This window comes from Chionomys nivalis, chromosome 25, assembly GCF_950005125.1.
Source record: "Chionomys nivalis chromosome 25, mChiNiv1.1, whole genome shotgun sequence".
Lineage (NCBI taxonomy): Eukaryota > Metazoa > Chordata > Mammalia > Rodentia > Cricetidae > Chionomys > Chionomys nivalis.
The window spans coordinates 28,899,877-28,921,831 of NC_080110.1; the positions used below are offsets into that span (position 1 = coordinate 28,899,877).

Below are 21,955 nucleotides of genomic sequence, written 5' to 3' on the forward strand. Positions count from 1 at the left end.
GCTTTAACAGTCTTCTTGCATCTGAGGAGACCTGCACATACATGGAAAAATTTATTTTTTTGCTTTTTCAAGACAGGGTTTCTCTTTAACAGCCATGGCTGTCCTGAACTTGCTCTGTAGACTAGGCTGGCCTTGAACCACTTACCTCTGCCTCATATAGCGCTGGGATCAAAAGTGTGCACCAACAAGTCAGTCTTTACATGTAGCATATTATATATATCCTCAGACATACACATACTCTGCGAGTTTGAGGCCAGCCTGGTCTGCAGAGGGAGTTTCAGTACAGGCTCCAAAGCTAGAGACTACAGAGACAAAACAAAAACAAAAGCGGCAGTGGCAGGGTGGAGGTGGGTAAGAGGCATGAAAGGGAAGAGACAAACTTACTTTTAAAGCAATTTAAAAATGGGCAGTGGCAGCCAGGTGATTGGTGGTGCAAGCCTTTGGCTGCAGTACTTGATATATAAATACAGGCAGCTCTCAGTGATTTTTGAGGCCAGCCTGGTCTACAAAAGCGTTCCAGGACTTTTACACAGAGAGCGCCTGTCTTGAACTCACCCATGAAAAAACCAAAAACGCTTCATTTCTGAGCTCTCTACACACAGAAATAATCAAGGAATCAACCTTTCATCTTTAGGACTTCATTCAACATTGCCTGAAACAGCCTGGATAGCAACAGCATGGTGGAAACACAGGCTCCCTCCGCAGGACAGACTTCAGAAGTGTGGAGGTAACACTGCTAAATGCAGGAGCTGAGAGATGTACAGGAGGACAACACATTTAGTTTTATTTCAGTCAAGTCACACAACACTTTTCCAGCTGCTGAAAGTGCATCTACAGTGTCCATTACAGATCCACTTGAAAGGGTTTCCTGTGACAGTACAGCAACCTCTTTTTTCAAACAGCAGTCCCAAAGTTTTCCCTCAAAAAAAAAATAAGAACTCCATTCCAGTGAGTGGAAAATACATGAGATTACATCAAACCAGACACTTAGAAGGAGAGCCAAGAAATCGTCCAACAGTTTATTAGAAAGAATGTAGACATTTAAAAAAATCCCCACTGTCATGAACATAAATTGAGGTTTTCCAGCCAGGGCATAAGCTGAAATCAAAACAGGAAATAAAAAAATCCAATAGTGTATTAACATTTTCCACTCATTTGCCATACTGACGGTGCAAATACAAATCTGGTCTAAAATGTACAGACTCTCAAGCAACAATGTACAGCTTTCTTTCTTCGTCCTCCATGCTTAGAGATGTTAAAGAGCTTAAGGGCCAAATAATACCAAATGTATGGGCTTCAAAAACCATCTAAGTTAGGGCATTCACTAGTTTTAGCTAAACACACCTGAACACTGACAAGTGATCACATACAATAATGTAAAGTACATTTTTGAAAAATAAACTTTAGTGGAATAATTCTGAAAGGTACACTGAAAGAATGGCAGGTCATCAGTTTAAGAATCAGCCAATTTTTTTCCGCCCCCTTCAAGTTCATGGTCTGGGATCTAAACTAGGGACCTTTCCCTAAGCTGAGAGCTTCCTAAGATGTAAGTAAGTAGCTGTGTTATGAAGAAAGAAGACTTAGGTGAAATGTGTTTATTCATCAGAGCTGTTGTATCAGTTGCCTAGAATCTCAACTGCTTTATGGAATCCTGGGAAATGTTCATGCATAAGAATATTGCCTTACCTGACTTAAATTGCCCCATACAATGGTACATTATCAACCCTTAGTGAAGCCTTTAAAAAAAAAATTAAAAAAAAAAAAAAACAGGTTGAAAAATGGGTTAAAGGAGGCAAATACAGCATCTGCCTTTAGAGCTATCAACTCAGGAATTTTCTCAATTATGAAATCTTGCAGAAGTTATTTTTCTTTCTCAAAATCCAGGCGATGACAACATTCCTTACTCCAGATCTGGCATTTCTGAAAGGATTAGAAACAATTAGTTAAGGTCTAGAAGAGAACTACAACAGAATCTAAGAGTTACAAAGTCTCAGCAGAGAAGCAGCTGACAGAACTGAACGTCCTAGTAACACTTGTGTGCACAGGACCCCTTAAAGAGTAAGGGATTTCTAAAACCGTGACAAGGATCTCTGAGGCCTCTTCCTTAAGAGCTATCCCATTTCACCTCTTGGGAATGTGCCACCCCCCCTTTTAATTTTCTTCCCCAGAGAAACGTTTCTCTGTGTAGCCCTGGCTGAACTGGAACTTACTCTGTAGACCACACTGGCCTCGAACTCAGAGACCCACCTGTCTCTGCCTCACAAGTACTGGTATTAAAGGCACATGCCACCACTGCCTGGTGTTTTGAGAATTCATTCAGCCAATTATCTTTTGGGGTACCGGCCCTTAGGGCATAGTGTGAGGTGCTACGAGTGCACTAATAAGCAGAGACAAGAAGCATGCTCACATGCTCACTCTCTTGGGAGGTCAGAGCAGAAGTAAGTGTGTGCGGTTTTTCACATCTCCCTGGGGCAGAGCGGCTTCTACCTTGTCTGTACTCTCTGAGCCTGTGTTTTCACTTTGAATCCCATTTCCTTTGTATCCCCATAATAAAGACAATTTGTAACTCTTGAAGTAATACCCCTCGCTTTAACCTGATGTTTTCTCCTTTCTTAATAAGTTAATTCTATTCTACGCTAAATTTGAAAAGTATGTTCTTGGGACTGGACAGATTACTACTCTTCTAGAGAACCCAGGCTCATTTCCTGGTAATGAAAGAGTGGCTCACATTTGGCTGTTAAGTCCAAGTGCTCTGACAGCATCTTTCATCCCCCAAGCACCAGCTACACACACACACACATGCAGTCAAAACACAAAATAAAATGTGCTAGGTGGCGGTGGCGTCCATCTTTATAATCCCAGTACTTGAGAGGTAGAGGCAGGCAGATCAAAGTTGGAGGTGAGTCTGGTCTAGAGTTACAGAACAGCCAGGGCTACACAGGAAAAACCCTGTGTAAAGACAATAGGTATGAGTTTTTCCTCCACTTTTCCTGGTGGTTGCTGTGATTTTAACCTAACCTGTACTCTACCATTCTTTTAAAATTAAATTGTTCTTTTTCTTCTTTCCAAGATAGGGTTTCTTTCTCTGTAGCTTTGGAGCCTGTCCTGGAACAAGCTCTTTTTTTTGGGGGGGGGGGGGTGGTTTTCGAGACAGGGTTTCTCTGTGGCTTTTGAGCCTATCCTGGAACTAGCTCTGTAGACCAGGCTGGTCTCGAACACAGAGATCCGCCTGCCTCTGCCTCCCGAGTGCTGGGATCAAAGGCGTGCGCCACCACCATCGCCCGGCCCTGGAACAAGCTCTTGTAGACCAGGAGGGACGCAAACTTAAAGAGATCCACCTGCCTCTGTCACCGATTAAAGGCATGTGCTACCATGTCCTGGCATTAAATTGTTCTTCAGTTTAAAAAGAAAATTGGTGTCTGCTCTGAAATTTGGTCTCAGTGTAGGACAAGCACTTACGCTAGAAACAATAAAACAAACCACAAACACCCGCCTCCCCCCAAACCCCTCACTTACTTTCATCATCACTGTCTTGTGAATCCTGTAGAAGAAATTTTTATAAGTTACAACACTAATTGTACACATTTCTCTTTACAGAAAGAATATTTTTACCTTAAAAATTCAAACATTGTACTTTTTTTTTACCATAGTAGCAAATACAATTATATGGAACCCAGAACTTAATGATAATTCACTTATTCTCCTAAAGTGAATGACTTTGCAACAGAACCCTTTCTGTAAAAGATATTGTGTACTTCTTGATTAGGACTGAACTCACTCCATTCTCCCCCTTGTTATCATCTCATGTCATTCCATTAAAGGAAAAATTGACTCAATACAAAGACAACAATGAATTCTAATTCTACATACTGAAGTTGAGAATTCTCCCAACTACATAAATAACTAGTGCTAAAATGTTGTAATATTAAAGGAAGAATTCTAATAGTTGAATATGTTTCCTCTTGATGCATTCACATCCCTTTATTATTATAGTCTCCGACCTGGCTTTAAATCCTATTTATATCCTTGGTAAAAAGACAATAATTTTCTTTCTTTTCTTTTGGTTTTTCAAGATGGGGTTTCTCTTTAACTTTGGAGCCTGTCCTGGAACTAGATCTTTTAGACCAGGTTGGCCTTGAACTCACAGAGATCCAGCTGTGTTTGGTTTAAAGGCATACACACTACCACCCAAAGACAATCTTTTTTTTTTTTTTTTTTTTTTTGGTTTTTCGAGACAGGGTTTCTCTGTGGTTTTGGAGCCTGTCCCGGACCTAGCTCTTGGAGACCAGCCTGGTCTCGAACTCACAGAGATCCGCCTGCCTCCCAAGTGCTGGGATTAAAGCTGTGCGCCACCACCGCCTGGCTGACAATCTTTTTTTTTTGTTTTGAACCTTCAGGCAGGCCCTCTGAAAGAGCAGCCCACCTCTAGACCCCAAAGACAATCTCTTAACTCTTATTTTGTGCAATGATTTGTTAAAAATATGATCCTTAATGGTTCAAATACAATTTTCCAACTAGGCAAAAAAAAAAATACCCCAAAATGGATACATCTTAAAAATAAACAGAAAAATAAACCACCAACAGCAACAAAAAAAGCAACATTTCCCTTTATGAGGGGGAAAAGGATGGATATGAATGAACAGCTGCAGGGAGCAACTGAGCACGTAAGACCATCTATATTGAACTGCCTTTCACTACTATGAAATAGAAAAGAAGGTTCATATACTTACATCATCTGCTCCATCTACTTCTGGTAAATCTACATCCTCATCACCACCCATGTGATCCATCATCTATTTCAAGCATAAAAATTAGTTTTTTTAAAATGTTAAAATCAGCTTTAATAAGCTACACACTCCAGATATAAACCTTTACTCCATCATAGGTTCCCATCTATGAATGCAAAAGAAACTTAAGTTGCTTTCTCGGAAAGGCAGAGTCTATGTAATTACATACACTCAGAGAGAATACTACTTCCTTGAAAACAAGGGAAGGTTCAAGGAGGACGCAGTAGCCACAACTACACACTGGGGTAAGAGGCAAGCCTGATGGGTTACATAAACAACAACAAAAAAAACTCGAATGGCTCAGTGGTAGGTTTTTCATGACAGCATTTCTCTTTAATTTTGGAGCCTGTATGCCCACCTTTACTTGTTGCTCTTAAAGAGGGCCTGGGCACACATGGTGGCTCAATTACTGATAAACTCCAGTTCCAGGTAGGGGTATCATGCCCAATTCTGACCTTTTCAGGCAGCAGGTATGCAAAAAACATTCACAGACATGCTGCCTGATATACACAGTAAGTTCTGGGCCAGCCAAGGCAACACAGTGAGATCCGATTAAAGACCAAATAACAATAACAAAAACCAACCCCAAAACAAAAAAACTTTTAAAAAGAAAGCTGGGCAGTGGTGGCACACACCTTTAATGCCAGCATTTAGGAGGTAGAGGGATCTCTGTGAGTTCAAGGCCAGCCTGGTCTACAGAACTGAGGTTACACAATACACCCGACACCTTCAAAACAACCAAACCAAAAATCACAGACTGGCAAGGTGGCTCAACAATTAAGACCACTTGCTTATTAATTGGACAAGTTGAAAACTGCTCAAAATGTGTCATGCACTATGTCAGGTGCTGATAACCTTGTCTTACTAAAATCAAGAGCCAGTTAAATACATGAAGCTGGAAATTTAGCACCTAAGTTTTAATTTTCAGATAGTCTCTTGTAGGCAAGGCTGGCTATGACCTTACTATGAGCTAAAGACGACCTCGAACTTCCTGAGCCCCATATCCACTACCAGACTGCTATCACTCCTGGCTTCCTGAAATTCTGGGGATCAAAAATGAATCAGGGCTTTATGCAAGCTCAGTAAGTATTCACCAACTAAAGCACATTCCTCCTTAACTTAGTTTATATACATCTAACAAATATCTCCCGATTTGGCCATAGTAGCATACTTGTGACAGTTTACAAAACAAAACTGCAAAGTCCTTTTGTTTATCTATTCCACTCTTGACTTTTTTTTTTTTTTTTTGAGACAGGGTGATCTCACTCTGTAGGTCTGAACTCAGTAAGTAGACTAGACTGCCCTTGAACTGACAGAGATTCTCTTGTGCCTCCTGCCTCCCAAGTGCTGGGATTAAAGAAAGGCATGGACCACAACTAGCTCCTCTTCTTGATTTTGCGAACAAGCACATGGATACACACTTCAATGTCAACAACTCACCATGATGCTCCTTGTTTATTATTTATTTTTTGCGGGAGGGAGGCCTGGAGAGATGGTTTAGTAGTTAAGAACACTTGTTTCTCTTGCAGAGAATCCAGGCTATTTCCTGGCACCCACATGGTGTTTCACAATCACCAGTATATTTTCTGAACTCCTCAGATAGATACATACATGCAAGCTAACATTCATTCACAAAATTGGAAATTATGGAGAGTTATACTACCATAAGGTTGCTGGGAATCAAACCCAGGTCTTCTGTAAGCGCAACAAGAACTCCTAATTGCTAAACCATCTCTCCAGACCCTGATTCTGGTGTACAAAAGTGTATCTATACTATATAGTTCCAAAGTGAAGTGCAAATGCTGAATTTATACTCCAGAACAGTTCCAACATTGGGCTGGTACAACCACTTATACTGTATTAAAACTTCTTAAAAGGAAATTTTGTATTTCTGATATTTTGTGCATATGGGTGTTTTGCCTGCACATGTTTTTGCATCATATGTAAGCCTGGTATCCGAAGAGACCAGGAAGGTCATTAGAGTCTCTAGAAATGGAGCTATAGAGCAGTTGTGACCTACCATGTAAATGCTGGGAAATGAACCCAGGTTCTCTGGAAGAACAGCCAGTGCTTTTAACCACTAAGAGCCCTAGCATTCATTTTTAATTTCTATACATCAGCTTTAAAACATTAATTCTTAAAAAAAATTATACATGATAGTATTTCATAAGTTCCCATAACACTGAGCTTTAAAAACCATTTTAAAAGGTGACTTTGAGGAAGAAGACCAAAGTTTGACTTCTAGTGGCTTAAACCCTCTATAATCCCATTTCCTGGAACTGTTGACACTATCATCAGGCCTCCATGGGCACCAGAAGGTGCAGACACATACACAGGCAAAACACACCCATATGCATTAAAGAAAAACATATCAAAATGACTGTACAGAACAGTATTAAAGTTAGGTGGTGGCAGCGCACACCTTTAATCCCAGCACTCTGAAGGTGAGCCCTGTGAGGCCAGCCCAGTCTATAGAATGAGTTCCAGGACACTGAGAAACCCTTCCTTAAAAGGAAAAAAAAAAAAAAAAAAAAAAAAAAAAAAAAAAAAAAAGGAAAGACAAGACAATAATTATGAGAACAGGGTAGGATGCCACTAAGAGAACTTACCTCAGAAAAACGGTCAAAATTGGACATGTCCTCATCTGAATCATCCTCCCAGTCTTTCCAATTGTTGAAGTCCACACTAAGCCAGTTAAGCTACAGATCAAGAGAAGCATTACCCATGTTAAGTTTTTTGAGCTTACAACCACTAAGGAGACATAAAATCAAAGGAGAAAAATTCAAGGGAAACCAAAAGTAGTTAACAAGCCCATGAATCATTTTGTTTAACTTAACTTTTATACAAAAAACAGCAATCCCTCTGGAGAAACGGATTACAGGCTACATATTAGGCACTCTGTCAATTGAGCTACAGCCCTAGTGCCACTGTTTTCATTCTAGACAGTACTGTTAGGAATTTTTCCTAACATGAGCTCTCTGCCGATGCAAAAATCCCAATCAAGGCCAGGCGGTGGTGATCCCAGCACTTGGAAGGCAGAGGCAGGCAGATCTCTGTGAGTTCGAGACCAGCCTGATCTACAAGAGCCAATTCCAGGACAGGCTCCCAAACCACAGAGAAATCCTGTCTCGAAAAACAAAAACAAACAAACAAAAAAAACCCAATCAAGCCAAATTAAGAAATATCCATGCTTAATGGGATTCCTGCGCTCTTGGGCGGTCCCGAGAGGCTGCAAAAGTGACGGGGTAGGGGGCAGGGGGTGGGGAGTAATGTCGATGACGACACAGGAGGGGACCTTCCAGGGAAGCAGTTTAAATAGACTGGGAGAGTGGGCATGTTTGGTGGGCACAGAGATTGGGCCTCCAAAGATGGAGGCCAGAGACTGGGATTTACAAGTACCTTATTATATAGCCCTAACTGGCTTCAAATTCAGAAATCCTTATGCTTCTGCGTTACATACTGGGAAAAGCCACCACACAAGGTACTTGTTTTTATTTATTTATTTATTTGTTTGTTTGTTTGGTTTTTCGAGACAGGGTTTCTCCATAGCTTTTGGTTCCTGTCCTGGAACTAGCTCTTGTAGACCAGGCTATACTCGAACTCACAGAGATCCGCCTGCCTCTGCCTCCTGAGTGCTGGGATTAAAGGCGTGCGCCACCCCCGCCTGGCAAAGGTACTTCTAAATGTGTGGAGGAACAAGAGGATAGGAGAACAACTTGAAGTGGGTTTTCCCCTTCTAACACGTGAGTTCTTGGAATCAAACTCAGCTTTTAGATTTGGCAGCAATCATGGTTGTCTACTAAGTCATCCTGGCAATCCACCCCCAGTTACTTGAATTTTAAGTGACACCAAACTTTATACCCCTATGATAGCCACATACCTTAGAAAAGCTTTCCCTCTGCAAATTCTCTCCCTTTCCTTTTTTTAGACAGTTGTAACTTCTAAAGACCATGATGGTGCTGAACTCATGATTCTCCTTTCTCTGTGAACCACCATGCCTGGCAAATTCTTCTGTGTTGGGGAGTAAACTTAGTACCTTGTAGACACAGAGTACCAAGCCCAGCCCTAAAAAAGGGCTGGCTCTGACTATATAGCACAGTGTACTGGTGATTTTGAAATTGAACACAGGTTAGAGTCCTTTGAGATCAGGCTGCAGGCAAGCCTGTAAGAACATTTCAATTAGCGACTGATGGGCATGATCCACTGTTGGCAGGGTAATTCCAGGGCTCTGGTCCTGGGTTCTGTAAGAAAGCAGACTGGCTTGGCCAGGGTGGTGCTCACCTTTAATCCCACCCAGCACTTGGGAGGCAAACGCAAGTGGACTTCTGTGAATTTGAAGCCAGTCTGGTCTACAGAGCTAGTTCCAGAACAGTTAGGAATGCTACACAGAGAAACCTTGTCTCGACAAAAAAAAAAAAAAAAAAAAAAAAAGCAGACGGGAAGTCAGCCAGTAAGCAGCACCCCTCCATGGCCTCTCTATCAGCTCCAGCATTCAGGTTCCTATCCTGGCTTCCTTCAGTGATGGACTATGTACGTGGGAGTACATAAATAAACCCTCTCTCTAAATTGGTTCCTATGGTGTTTTATCACAGCAACAACAAGTAAACGTAACGAAGACATCCAGGAAAGCTAGTTTGAATTACACAGTATTTCTGTCTTAGCCTCAAATGTGTTACTACATCTGATGCATAAGTATATACCTCTTGAATATAAAACTAGGGACATTTGATTAGAAAGTATAGAACACCAGCAATTATACACAGGGAAACTCTCTCATAAAATAAAACAAAATCAAATTATGAAAATATACTTTTTTATTTCTCTAGCACAGAAAATGACAACTCACCTTTGCCCTCTCCTTTGTTAACCTAGGCCACGATTGGCCAGATTCTCCTTTCCGCAAACAACATAAAATTGATCTGTCCGTTCTTTTATGCTTGGAGTCCTAAAACAAGAGCATCATCACACCGGTTTATATCTGTCCCTTTCCAGATTTTTTAACCTTCTTATTATATTGTTGGAGATCAAACCTAAGACCTTGAAATGTACCAGGGAATACTCTTATCACAGAGCTGTACTCTTCCATAATCTGGTCATTATTGTGTAGCCTGCTGGTCCTGAATTCAAGATCCTCCTTAATCAGCACACCCGAGTGTTTCTTTCTATGTAGGCAAAGCCATCCTGTCTCAGCTTTCTGAAAATTCACCTTATAGGCACAAGCAGACTGAGCAAGTCACGGGAAGTCAGCCAGTAAGCAGTTTCTCTCTGTAACAGCTCTGGCTGTCCTGGAACTAGCTCTGTAGACCAAGCTGGCCTTGAACTCAGAGATCCGCCTGCCTTTGCCTCCTGGTTCTTTCCTCGGGCTCTCAGCTTCTAAGATTTCAGATCTAAAGACAGGCTTCAAAGGTGCTGTCATCTGTCCAGTGACAGAATAAAAAACATGCAGGAATGGAGGCTATAAAATACAGCAGTCTCTATAAATTGTTATATTAATTAGACTTATTTACTATCAGCATTTCCTCATAATTTAAATCTGAATAAAGCATTAATACTTACATTTGGATCAATACAGTGAAAAAGATCAATTTCATTTAAATGCTTAAAATTATCACTTCCTCCAAGACAACTAAAAGAGAGAGAAATTCAAATAAGCATCTTTAAACAATAGATCAGCAAGAAAACAAGATTAAGTCACTCAGTTATCTGAAATAAGCTTTGAGTAACACTGATATAAAAAGGTGTGCTGGCTAGCTTATGTCAATTTGACACACGCTAGAGTCATCTGAGAGAAGCCAACCTAAGAAAATGTTTCCATAAGAGTGCGCTATAGGCAGGTTGTAAGGCATTTTCTCATTAGTGATTGATTGGAGAGGATCCAGCTTATTGTGGGTGCTTCCATTCTTGTGCTGGTGGTCTGGGTTCTATAAGAATGCAGGTTAAGCAAGCCATAGGCATCAAGTCAGTAAGCAGCACCCCTCCATGGCCTTGGCTTCATCTCCTGCCTCCATCATGTTCCTACCCTGACTTCTTTTGATGGTGAACAGGGTATGCATAGCCCAATAAACCCTTACTTCCCAAGTTGCTACCCTGAGACAAACAAGCAAATTACCTGAAAGTAAGTTTGGATTTTTCAAAATTTACATTAACATCTTTACTGTCTTCAACACAAAATTCAATGAATACGTAGTCCCTTCGATCGTACCACTTTGCAGAAGCAGGCTGCCTACAAATAAAGAAAACGATACAGTCAAACAGGAGTTCAGTACTTAAATAACTTCACATTTAACACAGTAATGTATTTCTCTATCACATTTTTAAACTTATACTTTATATTTACTCCACATTTCAAGGACTCCCACAAGGTAATTTCAGAAGGACAAAAACGTTCATAATAGGGATTTTATTTGGGGAGATAGGGGAAAAAGGCAGGATTTCACATAGCTCACATTAGTCTTAGACATCTCATCTTCCACTGCCCACCCACATAACACCATTTATCTTTCTAATATCATTGTAGGACAGAAAACAGCCTTTAGCAATTGTGTTTTCTACACAGATGCATTGTTAACATTTTTTTGGGGGGGAGGGGGCTGATTTTGAAGACAGGGTTTCTCTGTGTAACAGCTCTGGCTGTCCTGGAACTAGCTCTGTAGACCAAGCTGGCCTTGAACTCAGAGATCCGCCTGCCTCTGCCTCCTCACTGCTAGAATGTGTACCACCACTGCCCAGCATTAATAGGGATTTTAAAAGCCAAAATCTAACATTTAATATACCCTGTCAATCCTTTAAACCAGTACCACTGAAACTAAGATGCGTGGTTTAAATTATAAAGAAAACTAAGCCACTTTCAGAAGCACGTAGTATTTTACAATCCTGGAATTTCAACATTAGAAATTTAGAAGTAATAGGGATGTAGCCAGTGGCATGGCATAATGTTTGCCTAACATTTGCAGGGTCTAAGTTTGATGTACCAAATCCTGGAACAAAATAATTGAAAAATTTAGAGGTGTCAAGATATGTTGTCATAGAACTCAGGAGGCATATATATCAAGCTGTTGTCTTACAGAACAAGGGCTAGAGAGATGGCTCAGTGGCTAAGGGTACTGGCTAGTCTTAAACACCTAAATTCAATTTCCAGCACCTACAGGGCAGCTCATGACCACCTGTAACCTCAGCTCCAAAGGATCCAAGATGAGTAGGCAAAGCACTCATATGAACTGAGTTCCACCATCTGAGGGGCTCCCTGGGACCCATGTGGTCTTAGAAAGAACTGCAAGCTGTCTTGTACTCATGTGCAGTGATACATGTGTACAGTGATTAACACATGTTAAAAAAGAAAATGGCACGTTAGCTTCCCCAGTTGAAATGACAATAAGCTAGCCAAAATAAAACTATCTCGCCGGGCGGTGGTGGCGCACGCCTTTAATCCCAGCACTTGGGAGGCAGAGGCAGGTGGATCTCTGTGAGTTCGAGACCAGCCTGGTCTACAAGAGCTAGTTCCAGGACAGGCTCCAAAACCACAGAGAAACCCTGTCTCGAAAAACCAAAAAAAAAAAAAAAAAAAATCTCTTCAGTACATATTGGCATATTGGCAGATGTACTAATCTCTCTATCAACTATATCCTCTCCCCTTGGGGTTTTTGTTTTATGACATGTTTTGTTTTATGACATGTTCATGTTGCCCTGCACTGACAGAGTTGCCTTAGCCTCTTGAATACAAATTACACCATTTACATTCAGTTTGAAAGATTTCATTTTTGTTTTGTTTTCTGAGAAAGACTTTCTCTCTGTATCCCTGGCTGTCCTGGAACTCACTATGTAGATCAGGCTGGCCTCAAATTTGGAGATCCACCTGGCTCTGCCTCCCAAGTGTTGGGATTAAAAGTATAAGCTACCACCACTTGGCAGTTTGTGCACCTGCGTACAAGTATCCATAGAGGTCAGAAAAGCTGGATTTACAAGCAGTTGTGAACCACCAGATAAGGATGCTGGAAACCAAACTCTGGGCCTTCTAAGAACAGTAGAACATTGCTCCAGCCCTCATTTACAATTTTTTTCTTTCCTTTTCTGGTTTTTTGAGACAGGGTCTCACTATGTAGGCCAAACTAGCCTCGAACTCATTGAGATCTGCTCACCTCTGCTGTGATTAAAGGCACATGCCACTAACCATGGTCCAGAATTCTTTTTTTTTCTTTTTTTTTTTTAAAAAAAAAAGAGAGATAGGCCGGGCGGTGGTGGCGCACGCCTTTAATCCCAGCACTTGGGAGGCAGAGGCAGGTGAATCTCTGTTAGTTCGAGACCAGCCTGGTCTACAAGAGCTAGTTCCAGGACAGGCTCCAAAGCCACAGAGAAACCCTGTCTCGAAAAAATCAAAAAAAAAAAAAAAAAAAGAGAGAGATAGGGTTTCTCAGTAGCTATGGAGTCAGCCTGGAACTCATTCTGTAGACCAAGCCTGCCTTGAATTTACAGAGATCTTCTTATCTCTGCCTCCCCAATTCTGGGATTAAAGGTGTGCACCACCACCTGGCCGAATTTCTTCTACAATATGGGGGAATCAGGGCTTGTGGTGGCCAAAGTACTTTATTCAGAAGGGCCAAAGAAGTCTACAAAATCTTCTGCCCTCAACAGAGTAGACCTTAGAGGCCACCCATTTGCGAAGAATACACTAGAAAATTTTAGCAATAAAGAAAAATTTAATTAGATGTAGCTGAGTGTGGTGGTTTATGTCTATAGTTCCAGCACTTGAGAAGCAGATGTAGGAAAACTATTGAAGTCCAGGTAAATCGAAGTTTTGGAGTAGGACTGCATCTCAACTACTGTCCCCCGAAACGGCATTGGTTATAGTACAGTTCAGTGTTAGAGAGCCATTTGCCTAGCACGGGCAAACCCCTAGGCTTAAACTCAAGCACTGTAAGTATTTTAAGTAAGATGAATTCATTTTTGTATGCAGTGTTTTCCTTTGGAGAAATCTAGTCTTAGAAATTGTGCTGCCAGCCTGGTCTACAAGAGCTAGTTCCAGGACAGGCTCCAAAGCCACAGAGAAACCCTATCTCGAAAAACCAAAAAAAAAAAAAAAAAAAAAAAAAAGAAATTGTGCTGTTTGCCATGCCCGATCTACAGAGCATTCCAGGACAGATACAGCTATACAGCACCTGCTCCCATGTCCCCCAAACAATCAACTAACCAACCAATAAATAAACTGTGCTACTTAAAAGAAAACAAAGTCTATCTTGTCCTGGTGAGATGGATTTGCAATCAAGTAAAAGTATTTGCCACACAAGCCTGGCAACCTGATGTCAATTCCCAGAATTCACATAAAGATGGAAACTAGGGCTCCAAGGCACATACATATTACAAGCACATCCATCAATAATAAAAATCACAATAAACTTGCCTGTCCATGAAGACTAATAGCTACAGCTCACCACTATTACCCAGTTGTCCTTTGCTTAACTTTAGAAAACAGTTCCTTTTGGTAAACAGCTTTGTGTATCCTCAAGCAATTAGCAGGACACCTCGGAGAGGCTTTTCTGCAGGACACTCGAGTTTATGCCTGTTACAGCAACTTTCTTTTTTTTTTTTTTTAAATATTTATTTATTTATTATGTATACAATATTCAGTCTGGGTGCATGCCTGCAGGCCAGAAGAGGGCGCCACAACTCCTTACAGATGGTTGTGAGCCACCATGTGGTTGCTGGGAATTGAACTCAGGACCCTTGGAAGAGCCGGCAATGCTCTTAACCGCTGAGCCATCTCTCCAGCCCTACAGCAACTTTCAATAACCTCCAATGTTCTTTCCTGTATCATTAGTAGTGTCATCCTGTTCAGACATTAATACTCACCGGTTACGCTATGTTTATTAATCTTTAAATTGGAAATAAAATCCATTGGGGACAAAGAAGTGACAGATAAAAAATAGACCCTAGGGCTGGAGAGATGGCTCAGTGGTTAAGAGCATTTTCCAAAGGTCCTGAGTTCAATTCCCGGCAACCACATGGTGGCTCACAACCATTTGTACTGAGGTCTGATGCCCTCTTCTGGCCAGCAGACATAAACACAGACAGAATATTGTATTACATAGCAAATAAATAAATAAAAAATAGACCCTACCCAAATAATCTTGGTTGTAAACTTGGATTCTAAATCAACTAAAAGACATTCTTGTGATTTTCTTGTCCAAATTACTTGAAGGGAGAAGACACATCCTAAATAACTGCGGGTTGCACATTCCAATGGCAAGTTCACCTGCCCTGTTGCTGCCACCGCTTCATGCTCCCAAAGTGGATGACGGAAGGCCAGCAGCAGCTCTCTGAGATTCCTCCAGGCTTTCAGCACCAGACTGGAAGTGACTAAAAGAACTACAGGTTCTGGATAGATAAGTCAGCCATTGTTGGGACTATTTAGTGACATAGCATTATGGAAGGGAAGCCAATAAACCCCGTCTGTTATACACTCACTGAATTGGTTCTTTTCCACTAGAGAACCCTGAGTAATACCAAATTAACAGGTACGTGAAGATCTAGTGTAGTATTTTACCTTATTTTAAAATAAAAACAACCTGCTTCTTGCCTAGAAGTTGATGCTTTGGGTTTGATACCCACTCACTAAAGCTAATTCATGAGCGATTCCTTACCAATGCACACAAGTGGCAGCTGAATAAAATTCTAATTACTTGCCTGGTGGTGGTGGCAGAGCGTGCCTTAATCTCAGCACTTGGAAGGCAGAGGCAGGTGTATTAAAGGTATGTATCACCATGCCTAACCATGCTGTTTTTCTTTGGCTCATTCTTATTTAAGACATGGGATGGGCTGGAGAGATGACTCAGTGGTTAAGACACTGGCTGCTCTTCCAGATGTCCTGAGTTCAATTTCCAGCAACCACATGGTGGCTCACAACCATCTGTAATAAGATCTGGTGCCCTCTTCTGGCATGCGGGCATATATGGAGGCAGAATGTTGTATGCATAAGAATAAATAAAATCTAAAAAAAAAAAAAAAGCACTGGCTGATCTTCCAGGGGTCCCTGGTTCAATTCCCAGCACCCACATTGCAGCTCACAACTGTCTGTGAATCCAGTTCCAGGAGATCCAACACCTTCACACCAATGATGCATATTAAAAAAACAAAAATCAAACCAAAAAAAACCAAAAAAACAAAAACAAAAACCCAGCAACAACAAAACTAAAAAACAAGCCGACAGTAGGAAGACTACAAGTTCCAGGACAGCCTGGTCTACATTCTCTGCACCATTAACCATGTTTCAATGAGTAAGGTATACGGCCTCAGCTTCAGGCCTCCATACATACCAGCACACACGGGCACAATTATCTACACACACAACAGCACAAAAATTGTGCATGTTTGTATGTAATATACATGCATATGTGTGTATAGGGATATGCAACAGCCAGATATGTCTGTCTCACACTTGCTCTGCTTCCACACCTTATTCCTTTGAGACATGTCTCATTGAACCTGAAAGTAGGAGGCCAACAAGCCCCAATAACCCCCCTGTCCTGTCCACACAGCACAAATACCTAGCGTTTTATGGGGCAATGGAAATTTTTAAATGATTTTTATTTTATGTATACTGGTGTTCTGCCTGTATGTATGTCTGTGTGAGGGTGTCAGATCTGTTGGAACTGCAGTTACAGACAGTTATGAATTGCCATTTGGGTGCCGGGAACTGAACCCTGGTCCTTTGGAAGAGCAGTCAGTGCTCCTGCTGCTGAGCCATCTCTCCTGGCCCAGGTGATGGACATTTGAACCCAGGTCTTCATGACTGTTCATCAAGAACACTTATTGGCTGAACATCTTTCCAGTCACCTTTTCAGTGTTTTTAAAGCCCCTACCTTTCCATGGCTGGTATTACAAGTAGAGGCAGAAGGATCAGGAATTCACAAGAGAATGAATACAAAACTATTGTATCTCTATCAGTTTCTTTTTTTTGGTTTTTCGAGACAGGGTTTCTCTGTGGTTTTGGAGCCTGTCCTGGAACTAGCTCTTGTAGACCAGGCTAGTCTCGAACTCACAGAAATCCGCCTGCCTCTGCCTCCCAAGTGCTGGGATTAAAGGCGTGCGCCACCACCGCCCGGCCCTGGCACTAGCTCTTATAGACCAGGCTGGCCTCGAACTCACTGAGATCCGCCTGCTTCTGGGATTAAAGGCATGTACCACCACTGTCTGGCACAATTTCAGCTTTTGTTTATTCATTATTTTCTTACGTATGAGTGCTATGTCTGCATATACAGCTGCATGCCAGAAGAGAGCGTCAGATCCCATTATAGATGGTTGTGAGCTATCTACTATGTGGTTGCTGAGAACTGAACTCAGGACCTCTGAAGAGCAGCTAGTGCTCTTAACTGCTGAGCCATCTCTCCAGCCCCTAAACAGACCAATATTAAATTAGCAATGAGTAACCTACAATCCAGCATTGTCACTTTGTTTCTATGCCTTCTAGTTAAAGTCTAACTCAACAATTAAAAAACAGAAAAAAAGAAAAGTCAGTTGCTAGGTTACAGTGGTTAGAAAATCAACACTGAAGGAAGAAGCATACCCTATGCTCACTCTTAAGTTTGGAAGGCTGAAGATTTTATTTTGGGAATTCTGCAAAGCATATAAATAAGTATTTATTTAATAAGTAAATAAATAGGTATGTAACTTTAACCCCAGCACCAGAGGGGCAAGGGAAGGCTGATCTCTGGTGTTCAAGGCCAGCCTGGTCTAGGTTCCAGAACAGCCAAGACTACACAATGAGACTATCAAGAGAAGAAACGAAACCTAAGCCGGGAGATGGTGGCGCACGCCTTTAATCCCAGCACTCGGGAGGCAGAGGCAGGCGGATCTCTGTGAGTTCGAGACCAGCCTGGTCTACAGAGCTAGTTCCAGGACAGGCTCCAAAGCCACAGAGAAACCCTGTCTCGAAAAACCAAAAAAAAAAAAAAAAAAAAAGAGAGAGAGAATAAACCTATTTACAGAAGACATCAACAGACAACACCATTAGTTGGATTTTCCCAATTTTTACTTTAGAGCTGTTACAAAATTGTATGTATTGAACATTTATCTTCTAAGGAGTGGTTCATATTTATTTTACATGTATGTAAGAACATTTTGCTTATATGTCTGGCACTGGGGGTCAGATTGTTCAGAAAGGTCTGAAGAGGATGCTGGATCCCCTAAAACCAGAATTACCAATTGTTGCCAGTCCCCATGTGGATGAAGCCTGAAAATTGAGCCCAGGTCCCCTGAAAGAGTAGCGACTGCTCTTCAAGAACGAGCTGCCTATCTACCCCCACATACTGAGCATTTAAAACACGAAGGATCTAATTACTTCAGAATGTGCACAATGGTGCAAGCTTTAAAAAAAAAAAAGTGTGTAGCCAGGTGAAGTTGCATACATCGTAATTTCAGAACTTGGAGGCAGAGATATGTAGAGCCCAGTCTGGTCTACAGTGAGTTCAGGACAGTCACGGTTACACAGAAAAATCTTGCCTTGAAAAAAGTACCAAATAATAATAATTAGTAGTAAACCAAATAAAGAGGTATATGCATACATGAAGCTTTACTATGCAGATCTTTTTTTTTCTTTCTTTCTTTGGATTTTTCGAGACAGGGTTTCTCCGTAGCTTTTGGTTCCTGTCCCGGAACTAGCTCTTGTAGACCAGCCTGGACTCGAACTCACAGAGATCCGCCTGCCTCTGCCTCCAGAGTGCTGGGATTAAAGGCGTGCGCCACCACCGTCCGGCTACTATGCAGATTTTAATGGCATGTACCACCTTTAATTCTAGCACTTGGAAGGTAGAGGCAGAAAGATTAAGCATTCAAGGGTAGTTCCATATGTAGTGGACCGACTCAAAAAATCTTTAAATTAATAGGGCCAGGCATGGTGAACCATGCCTTTAAACCTAACATTTGGGAGGCAGAGACAGGCAGATCTGTCAGTCTCAGGCAGCCTGGTCTACATTGCAAGCTCCAGGACAACTAGTGCTACATAGTTAAATCTTGTTGCAAAATCAATTGTTAGTAGAGGTTGGAAAGATGCCTCAATGGTTAAGAGCACTGGATGCTCTTCCAGAGAACCCAGGGGGTCTATCCTCAACAGCTACATAGTGATTCCCAACCATCTATAACTCCATCTAGAACCCAGGGGGTCTATCCTCAACAGCTACATAGTGATTCCCGACCATCTATAACTCCATCTAGTTCCAGGCAACCCAACACTCTATTCTGACCTTTGGAAGTGCTGCAAGCAGGTGGCACATAGACATATGTACAGCCAAAACACCTACACACCCAGGTTGGCTGGCTCACAACAGCCTCTATTCAGATCAAACACCTCTGCTCTCTGCTGAAACCTGCATTAGAATGTACAAACCCATACAGACACATAATTTTAAATGTAATCAAAAAAAATATTTTCACCTCACTGTACTAGTATTTTGATTGCATTCAAGTATATGTATGTGCCACATGCTTGCCTGGTACCCACCCATCAGAAAAGGGCATTAGATCTCCTGAAGCTGGAATTACAGATTACAAGCCACGTGGGTGATAGGAGCTAAACCTAGGTCCTTTGCAAGGACAGTAAGCAAGTAATCTTAGCCACCTGTCCAGGGCCAACAAAAAATCTCAAAAAAAATTGTGCTGGTTGGTAACAGCACATGCCTTTAATCCCAACACTTGGTATGCAGAGGCAGACGGGTTTCTGTTGAGTTCGAGGCCAACCTGGTCTACCTTCTTTTTGGAGGTAGTAGCATTATAATTAGAGAAGGGGTAGAATATGCTACCTGCAATTTTCACCTATTTACATTCATTACCTACAGAAATGTTTCAAACAAGCCACTTTGACTTCATGTCCATGAATGTTTGCCTGCTTGTATGTAGACAACATCCCTAAAACTGGAGTTAAGGATGGCTGTGAACCACCACGTGGGTATTGGGGTCCTCTGCAAGAGAAGCCAGAGCTGTTAGCCACTGAACTACTACTTCTCCAGTTCCTAAACTGGTACTTCTGATGAAAAGGTGTTTTGTTTGGCTATGCTCATCTCTTAATTGGATTATATTTTTACCTAGCAATTCATTTTCTCCTTAGAGACGTCCAATCTGGTTAGTAATTTAAATACCAAAAAAAAAAAAAAAAAGTTTTACATCAATGTCTTAAAAAGCCAGAGGTGGCATTGGGATACAGCTCAGGTGATAAGAGTCCTCCCCTAACATAAGAGTTCGATCCGTAACGCCTCGAAAATAAAATTTATACCGGTGCGGGCGAGCTGGCTCAACAAGTTAAGGCGCCCACCGCCACACCTGACCACCTGAGTTCTACCCCGACACGAAGACACATTCCCACAGCTTTTCCTTTCTCCAGGAGCACACAAGAATAAACGTAAGCAAAAACGAAGTCAAACCTTCTCTTTCTTTCCATGTTTTCCAGCACTTGTCTTCTAGGGCCTGTTCCCAGCCACCAACCAGCTCTAGGGTATGTTCCATCCCTTTAGAGTTCTAGCCACACAGTATTCAGGGAAGTCCTTACACCTGTATGATTGTTTAATCTAGTTTCTTTTCAATCACTATCCGCAATTAACTTTTAGGGCTGTGCAGCACAGCACCCACTCATCTGAAGAAGTTTTCCTGAGAAGGAAAGGCCTAGAAAAAACAGGGTCAAAAATTCTTACCAGGTTAAAATCACCAAAGCTAAGACTGTTAAGAGAACCCGTAACCACCTCCATCTAGACAAATTAGGTCTTCAGGCCAGTAAGGTGGTCCCTCCACACCTATTTCATCCTCCCGTGGAGGGCGCATAATGAAACGCCATCCCAAGTTTATTGAGAAATGCAGAACGAGTCCCCAAGTCTCTTGTGACTAGACACGTGCAGAACTACTACTCGCTGCTGAATTTGACTGGATTGGGAAGGGGTCTGAAGGCTCCCGAGAGCGACACGGGAACGGGAAGTTTCGTTGTGGTGACGGCATGGCCCCTCTAGTTGCCTAGCAGTGCCTGCCGCGGAGGGCGGAGGGCCGCGTGGTGCCCCATCGGCAGCGCTTACAGAACTCGGGAGCCCCGAGCCCGGGCATCACCGAGGAGCAGCCATGCGACTCCGCGGCTCCGATGCCCGCTGGGCAAGGCGCTCGCACACGAGTTTGAGGCCTAAGGCTAAGTTCCCGGAGTTCCGAGGCGGCCAGGCCGTCCGGGGCGGGGGAGGTGAGAAGTGGGATTTCTGGCCCGAGGAATCCGGGGGGACGGACTGGCGGTGGGGGGAGCGGACATCTGGAGGGAAAAAATGTCCTCCGCCCGCCAACGGTAACCGGAACAGGGATGCAGGACCTCCCAGCGCACGGCAGGGCGGCCGCCAGCGACGGGAGAAAGGCGGAGGGCCGCGAGTGGGGGAGGGCCCAGGGGCCGTTTCCCGGCAGCCGGGAGCTCCCGCGCGGCCTCTCTCGGGGACGACCTGCCCTCGGCGGGATGGCGCACTCACATGGTGAACGGGGCAGGGGGCCAGGCGAACGGGTGGGCGGGCCTCACTGGCGGCGGTGGCTGGCGAGTCGACTCCTCTCCGGCGTCTTCTGCCCGGTCGCGGCCTCTTCTCGCTCCCCTAAGGCGACGGCGGCGACGGCGGGCTCGACCTCGATGCCCAGAATGCACCGCGCGGAGAGCGGCTCCCTCAGGCCGGGAGAGGAGGAAAGTGTCGGAAGAGGGGCGCGAGGACGGAGAAGGAGCGTGCGTGCGTGCGAGGGGTGGTGAGGCCGGGCGGCGGCTGGTGACGCAGCAAAATGCCCGGGCCCGGCCGCCGCGCCTGCGCACTCTTTGTTTTCGGGCTCCGCGCGGCTTTCTAGAGCTCTCTACGGAAAGGGCGGGGCCTCCCCGCTCCTTCGCGACGCTTCCCGCCCCGCCCCGCCCCGCCCGCCGCCCGCCGCAGGCCTCGGTCCGGCCGTCTTCCCGTGCTCCCCTCTCGCGTTAGTAAACCGTTGGCCGCCAACCGCCCGAGCACGCGCACGGGACGCTTTCCCTAGGAAACAGCTGCAGGCGGCTGGATGTGGGAGTCTGCGGCAATGGCCGCGGGAGACCTTGACGAGTGAACAGGTCTCCGAAAAGAGGTGTTGGTGGACATTTTTGTTTGAGAAAGGGGCTTCCACACTAGCCCAGGCTGGCCTCGAACTCGCAACGATTCCAC

At 43.2% G+C, this 21,955-nt stretch overlaps 1 protein-coding gene across 1 annotated transcript; it reads right to left on the minus strand.

Moving 5' to 3' along the window:
- Nucleotides 1-998: 998 nt before the first annotated feature.
- On the minus strand, nt 999-21,613 carry Ptges3 (prostaglandin E synthase 3). Its single transcript, XM_057758076.1, has 8 exons — nt 21,260-21,613; nt 10,897-11,010; nt 10,344-10,413; nt 9,634-9,732; nt 7,397-7,486; nt 4,731-4,793; nt 3,517-3,541; nt 999-1,920 (listed from the first exon to the last, which is right to left on the minus strand). Coding segments are annotated over exons 1-8 (483 nt in total). The 5' UTR covers nt 21,262-21,613; the 3' UTR covers nt 999-1,900.
- Between the last annotated feature and the right edge of the window lie 342 nt (nt 21,614-21,955).

Bases quoted from the DNA above. Each gene is read 5' to 3' on its own strand.
- Ptges3 (XM_057758076.1), bottom strand. The intron at 10,414-10,896 runs GTAATTTGCTTG...TCTCTCTTTTAG, and splicing joins AAATCCAAACTTACTTTCAG to TTGTCTTGGAGGAAGTGATA. The intron at 3,542-4,730 runs GTAAGTATATGA...TTTCTTCTACAG, and splicing joins AAGTAGATGGAGCAGATGAT to GATTCACAAGACAGTGATGA.